General features: G+C 35.4%; 1 protein-coding gene across 1 annotated transcript; it reads left to right on the forward strand.

The window, feature by feature from the left end:
* Positions 1–6,697: 6,697 nt before the first annotated feature.
* Positions 6,698–7,672, forward strand: LOC135213879 (serine/threonine-protein kinase rio2-like). The gene has a single exon (XM_064247979.1). It carries the CDS (start codon positions 6,698–6,700, stop codon positions 7,670–7,672), a length of 975 nt encoding a protein of 324 aa, XP_064104049.1.
* The last annotated feature ends 228 nt before the right edge of the window (positions 7,673–7,900 follow it).

Raw genomic sequence — 7,900 nt, forward strand, 5'->3', positions numbered from 1 at the left:
CTGATGTAAGACCATAGGGCATGACTTCAAACTGTAAATGTTCCTTATGAGTACTAAAAGCTGTTAAGGGCTTGGATTCTTCGTCTAAAGGTACTTGCCAATATCCACTAAGCAAGTCTAGTGACGTAAATATTTTTGCTCCACCTAATTGAGCTAACATATCATTTATAACTGGCATGGGCATCCTATCTGGGATGGTGTGTGAATTTAATTTCCGATAATCTATTACCATTCTCCAAGTGCCATCTTTCTTTGGAACTAATAAGAGAGGTGAATTATATGGTGATTTAGAAGGTACTATCACACCATCTTGCTTCATTTCTTCAATTAACTGATCTACGATCGGTCGTTGACTTATTGGCAACTTATAGTTAGGGATATAAAATGGTTTAGTTCCATCTTGTATTAAAATCTTATGTTGCAAAGTATCTGTTCTGCCTAACTTATCTCCTTCTAAAGCAATGACATCTCTATACCTCTCCAATATTTGTAATAGTTTAACTCTATTCTGAGGAAAGTCTGTATTATTTACTTCTTTATTAAAATTGAACTTTGTTCTGTGCTAGGAGAATGCTTTTTCACTTAGTGTTAGCAAAGGATTATTCACCACAATTCCTGTACAAAATTCTATACCAGGTCTTAGTATTACCTAGTCTTTTGTCTGAAAAATTCTGGACATACGTCTCACAGTTATTGCCTTTCACGTGAACTAGGGAATTGTCCATCCTAACAAAGTCAGGTAAGTTTTCATTAGTTAGCATTACGTCTTTTTCATGCAAGTCTTCGTCTGTTTTAGCTCTAAGACAAACTTTGGTTAGACATTGCGGGTACAAAAAAACTACTTCTCTATTAAGCACAAATCTGACAGTATGGTCATCTGCAGTACTGATTAAACATATTTCTTCGTCATCACGTATCTCTCAGAAATAACAGACATCTGTTTTCATCTGAACTTTCATCCAGTAGTATTGTTGAGTTTAATTCGCCCTTATTTATTGTTCCTAATAAAAGGACTTCATTGATATATTTTTTCTTTTTCTTCTTTATTTTCATCCATTATAAGATATGTACAATCGATTTCTGATTCATCTTCATCTATTGTTGAATGCGCATAAGTGATCTGTGATTCATCTTCATACATTTGTTCACATGGATTAATATGTTCCGCGGCAATGATTTGTTCAGAGGCATTAAATTGTTCAGCTGCGTTAATTTGTTCAGAGTCAAAACTCTGCTCAGAAGTCTGAGTATCAAGGCTTGCATTGTTAATATTATTTATTTGTGCACAATCTATCATAGAATCCTTCCTGGCTATGAACTATTATTTCTACCACTTTATTCCACTTTATTATCTGTGCTAGCATTATTATCTATCTTAGTCTCTTGGATGTTCGCTTCTCTAGAAGATGTCGTCTCAGATAAATTGATCAGATTTATGCAAGACTGAAAACAAACATTTTCTCTATTTCTGCGTGGCAAATTTGATTTTATTTTCTCCACAATCTAACATTATTCTACATCTCCGCATAGCTTTATATGAAAACAGCGCTTGCGTAGGGTAAAATCTTTCTTCTAAAACTACAAATACTTCCTTAAAAGTTTTGTCTAAAATCTCTATGTCCAGTGTGACACTTACCCAGCGCTTAATTTGTTTTCCGGCTATTCCCCTTATAATTCTACCAGGACCTTGTATTTCTGTATCTGCAAAGCCTAAATGTTTTGTTAATGTTTGTTTATCTATTATATTTCTGTACTGCCTGTATCTAAAAGGATTGAGCATGGTTTATTATTAATTCTTGTTTGGGTGATAGGTAAATCTTCTTGCTTATTTCTTTATCCTTCACTGAAAATACTATCTCCTTAGTTACTTCAAAGGCAACTTGAAATTATCTTCCTGGCCTACCGTAACTATTTCATTCTCATTTTCTACTGGTAAGGAAGCTTTCTTTGTATTACCCCCTTCTGTAACTGTCACCGAGTCTGATTATTATTTTGGGGTGTACTACGTTGGGCATTATGGTTAGTATTGGAATTTTTGAACCAACAATTTTGTGTTAGGTGACCTGTCCTATTACAATGAGAACAATACCTTTGGTCGCCTACAATTCTGAGTTGTGTTGGTTGGAATAACCACAATTGGCACAATTTTGTTCTGGCTATTATTTTTGTGTTTTATTATTATCTCCGAAACTCTGACTGTAGGTTGGGCTGGACGAATTTGGATTATTATTGTTTGGATTTCCTCTATGCTGTTGAGGCCTATATTTACTATTCTTGTTTGCTTGGAAATATTTCCCATTATTATTCCTTGGATTATTCCTAGGATCTTGTTTTCCCTGTTGTCTATGCTTGAAATTTCTAGATCTGTCTGGAACACTATCTGTCTTTCCCTGGAAATTATTCCTATTTCTACTAGGGTTTCCTTTCCATTATTTACAAAACCTGTAAATTCTTTTGCCAGATTCAGTCCCTTTTTGCACATTTCCTTTTTCATAAATCTTAAAGCTGCTAGACTATCCTGCTTAGGATCAGGATCCTGTTTCTTAAAGACTCGTTTTTCTTCCTCCCCGACAGCGTCATATACTATACCATGGACTATGTAGTTCAAAATCTCTTTCATACTGACTAAATCCTTTGTATCACGACTAAAAGCATCACCATCGCCAATAACTACGCCGGCTCTTTTCAAGTCCGTTGTTAAGTTACGGATAGAATTTTCTATATCCAGTTTGTTAGGTTTGGCGAATACTATCTCCATTCATATTTCTGGTGCAAAAATTTACCAAGATTATACCACTTGTCCTGTTGATTTATTGGTTCCCATAATTCTAGACACCTTCTTGAATTCCTTTAAACCATTGTTTTACAGAAGGTAACGTGGACGATACCTTCTCCCTTTTAGATACGAATGGCAAGCTTTACAATTTTTTACAGTTTATTAATTTGAAACACCCTAACATTAATTTTACTGTGGAACTCGAAAACGGTAATTCATTACCGTTTCTTGATATTTGCATAACTAGGGATCAGTCAATTTTTAAACACTTCCAGTTTATAGAAAGAAAACATATACGGGACTTTCTAATAATTTTTATAGTTTCTTGTCAAAAGAGTTTTAAGCTTAATGCAATCTCCACTCTGGTTCATAGAACAATAAAATACTCATCAAACTGGGATATCTTTCATAAAGAAATTGAATTTTTATCTAATATCTTCCAACGAAACTCGTACCCTAAGAATGTATTTTTTAATATTGTTAACAAACTTTTAACTTTGCATTTTAAACCACCCATTCCAATGATAGGCGTACCAAAGAAACTAATGTATGCCTCCATACCATATATATACAATAGCATTTTCACACGAACCTAACGAATCATAGAAAGTGAAATTCCCTGTCTAAATATAAAACTTATATCTAACAACCCATGCAAAATAGGCTCTTTTTTCTGCTTCAAAGATCGTCTGCAGCAGTTCATGCGATCCAACGTGGTATACAAATTTACGTGCCCGGGATGTCCCGGAATTTACGTTGGATCGACTAGGAGCTGCTGCAGATGAGATACTGCAGTCACATGGCTTTAGTTTCAGGACCGGTCAAAAATTAAGTAGGCCTGAACACTCAAACATAAAAAACCACGCAATCAATTGCAAGATAGAGGTGAAAAACAACACTTCTCTATTTTAGGCTCGGTTAAAGACTCTGATTACATAACCACTCTAGAGTCATTATATATTAAACGTCTTGTTCCCTCGTTGAATAGTGGAGTTTCATCTTCTCCGCTTTATCTGGCATAGTGTCAACGTTTTAACATTCTTGCCAAGTCTAGTCATTCTACCTCCTTCCTTCCTCAACTAACGGTTGGTTGCGCCTTGGTATTTGTTTTTTATTTGTACTTTTTACTTTTTAGTTTTACTTGTCAATTTTTAGTCCTTTATGTCAATTTTAAGTTCATTTTAGTCTTTTTACTATATTGAGAATCCTGCTATTATTGAATGCTAATATGTGTGTGTTTTTTATCTCAACCAGACTGAAGATGCACATTGTATGTGCGAAACGTCTCTAATAAATTATTCTTCTGATGTGGTTGTCTGCGATTTCCTGAATGGATGTATATGTATATATATATTACATATATATATATACATACATATATATATATTATATATATATATATATATATAAATATATATATATATATATATATATATATATATATATATATATATACTAAATACATATATATATACATATATACATATATACATATATATATATATATATATATATATATATTTAATATATACGATATATATACATATATATATTATATATATATATATATTATATGATATATATATATATATATATATATATATATATATATACATATGTAATGTATTTATATATCATATAATATAGAAAAAATAATAAGTTATATACATATATATTTAAACATATTATATATAGATTTATGTATAATATATATATATATATATATATAGTATATATATATATAAATAGATATATAGGGTATATGTATCCCAATAATAATGATAATAATTAGGAAATAACTATTTATTTTGGTTCTGAATGGCTCTCCCGTAGTAAATTGGACCTTTGAGGGTGTAGAAATTGTAATAAAAGGATATAATTTACCTAGTAAATCAAGCTACTGAACGTCATTCATGAGAAATCGTACTGAATCTAATGTCACGTCTACCAAACAATTAACACAGATGAAACATAATCACAATATGCAGTGTTTCATATCCACGCACAATACCCCCCTGCACCAACACCCCTGCTGTCTTCTCTCGACGCGCACCCGTTTCCCGGTTATTCGAAAGCCAAACCACATTTAATAGATATCTTTCAATACAAATTAATTACGAGAGAAATTTAGAACCATATAAAGTTTTAATAATAATAATAATAATCATAATAATGAATAATAATAATAATAATAATAAATAATAATATAATAATAATACTCATAATAATAATAATTATTATTATTAGTATTATTATTATATGTATCTCTCAAATAATAATGATAATGAATTATGATAATTAACTATTTATTTTGGGTTCTGATGCTCCTCCCGTAGTTGAATTGTACCTGAGGATGTAGAAATTGTACATAAAAAGGATATTTAATTTACCTAAGTTAAATTCAAGCTACTGACGTCAACATACGTACTATCAGCCAGATATAAGAGCAATAACCAATGGACAAAATACCAAATCAGGTTAAACTAATACCAAAGTGAGGACGTTGTATTGAAGCCAACATATTTATAGCATATCTTCAATACAATTTACTACGAGAGCCATTTAGAACCAATATAAAGTTAATAATAATAATAATAATAATAATAATAATAATAATAATAATAATAATAATAATAATAATAATAATAATAATAATAATAATAATAATAATTATTATTATTATTATTATTATTATTATTATTATTATTATTATTATTATTATTATTTTATTATTATTATTATTATTATTATTATTGGAGAAAGCAAATCCACAGTTATGTAAATGTACATATATTTCAGTTTAAAAACAGCAAAGATGCTTTCGGGAATCTGTACGGTTCCCTTATCAATCTGATAAGTGGAACCGTACAGATTCTCGAAAGCTATCTTTGCTGTTTAAACTGAAATATATGTACATTTACATAACTGTGGATTTGTTTCTCCATTTGAAGACTCGTGCTACTATGAGGATTTTTTTATTATTATTATTATTATTATTAGCTCTCACATACCACAGAGTGCGTTCAGTTTGTTCTCCTTAAAGAAATGAAACCTCACTAAGCATAGGATAGGATGGAACCCGGGAGTCCGGAGTCTCCATTGAATCCTACGAAATCCCCGAAGAAGCGATCTTGGAAGTGCTTCAGGACGAAATCCCGAAGAAGCGATCTTGGAAGTGCTTCAGGACGAAAACTGCGAAGAAGCGATCTTTGTAAGTCTCCAGGACGAAATCTCCGAAGAATCGATCTCGGAAAGGCTTCAGGACGAAAACTGTGAAGAAGAGCGATCTTGGAAAGGCTCCAGGAAGAATTCTTCGAAGAACCGATCTTGGAAAGGCTCCAGGAAGAATTCTTCGAAGAAGCGATCTTGGAAAGGCTCCAGGACTCCGAATCAGGACTCAGATCAGATCAGGCGTCTTGAATGAAAACTAAGCTTGGCGAAAGCACACTGGTTCGGCATCATTCAGCAAAATGATTTCTACAGCAATTAGCTCAGTGTTCAGAAGTTTCTTAGCAGGATTAATGCTTTTGTTGCGACTTGTACTGGCGGGCGGCGTCCTTTGGCAGTCGACTCTTGAGAAAGAGCTTCGACTTTGTGACGCTGCTCGGCAATGTCGTTTGGATTTCAGAATGGAAAACAGAGTGCGTCGCGCTCTGCATACCATTCTGGACTATATTCGTTTAACAAAGTTTTCTGGATACGAGGAACCCTCTCTCTCAGCCTGCCACGGGACCCTACAGCACTTGGTGAGGACCACTCTTCCAGGTGGTCCTCAGGGACCCTGCAGCAGCTGACGACGTTCTTCGTGACTTGATTCAATTTCTTGTTTTGGCCCAAAATGTTCCTGTGTCTTATCGGCGTCTTTGTTGTCCCGTACTTCCTCGGAGGTACAAAGGACATTGCTGAAGGCGTCCAAGGGATATGGAACATGGATTGGGACTTGACGACGACGAAGAAAACAAAGACGATGATGACGACAATACCAACGACAACGATGACAAGACCAATGACGACGACATTATTACCAACGACGATGACCAGACCAACGACCACAATGACAAGACCAACGACAACGATGACAAGACCAATGACGACGACAAGACCAACAACGATGACAAGACCAACGACGACGACAAGACCGAAGACGAGGACGACTATCAGGAGAAGGTTAATGAAGAGGACGATGCAGAGGAAGAAGAACAGGAAGACGACAAGGAAGAACACCAGGAGACGGAAAAGAAAAAGTTCGAAGAGGAAGAAGGCGGACAGAAGGAAAATGAAGAGGACGAGGAGGAAGACCACGGAAAGGAAGAAGACAGAGACTTGACTGACGCCAATGTCCTTATTACGGAAATCACTGGAAGGTCGAGTCACGACAATACCGAATCAGAGACCTCGAACGCAGCTAGTGTCGACGTGACCCCTCCGCAGGAGGTAAAGACACTTCCTCAGAAGGAGAAAATGGAACTCAAATTCACTGATGGGGATTTGTACGAGTTCCAACTGTCCGTGAAAGAGAAACAGATTCTCCGAAAATTACAGAACGAGGTCCAAGAATTCACGAAATTCTACAATGTCCGCCTCGTCCTTCCCGACGGCGACGTCCAGGAGGCCGCCTTTCTAGAGGGCGCTGAAAATCGAGTGCAAATGGCCTTCCTGCACATTCAGGAGATCCTGACGAGTTTGAAGGGAAGGGACACTGCAACGTCGATATGGAAGAGCTTTCTCCTCATCAGGAGACAGAGGAAGACCACAGGCAGGAAGTCCAGCAGAATGACAATATATTATGTTTTGCTGATGCACTCAAAAGGAAGCCCGAACAGCCTGTGGTTAAGCATCCAACGTTTGTTATTGTGCGACGTCGAACTCTTCCACTCATCGAGGAATTACCACTAGAAGACTACGATGAGGATGACAGTATGGAAGAGTTGAACTATTCAGAATTTGATGACGAAGACGACTGGGATTTCGAGGACGAGGAGGACGATTGGGATCTCGAGGAACCCAGGCACAAAGTCATAGTTGGTATATCTCTTCGAGAGGCCCCCGAGGAGGAGGGCAAAGGAGGCATGACACGAAGACTTGTGCCTAAAACTTTGCGTTCGAGGGAAAACCAACTCCCTC

Source organism: Macrobrachium nipponense, chromosome 43 (genome assembly GCF_015104395.2).
Source record: "Macrobrachium nipponense isolate FS-2020 chromosome 43, ASM1510439v2, whole genome shotgun sequence".
Classification (NCBI taxonomy): Eukaryota; Metazoa; Arthropoda; class Malacostraca; order Decapoda; family Palaemonidae; genus Macrobrachium; species Macrobrachium nipponense.

Excerpts from the sequence above, each read along its gene's own strand:
- LOC135213879 (XM_064247979.1), top strand. The coding sequence starts at position 6,698 with ATGGAACATGGATTGGGACTTGACGACGACGAAGAAAACAAAGACGAT.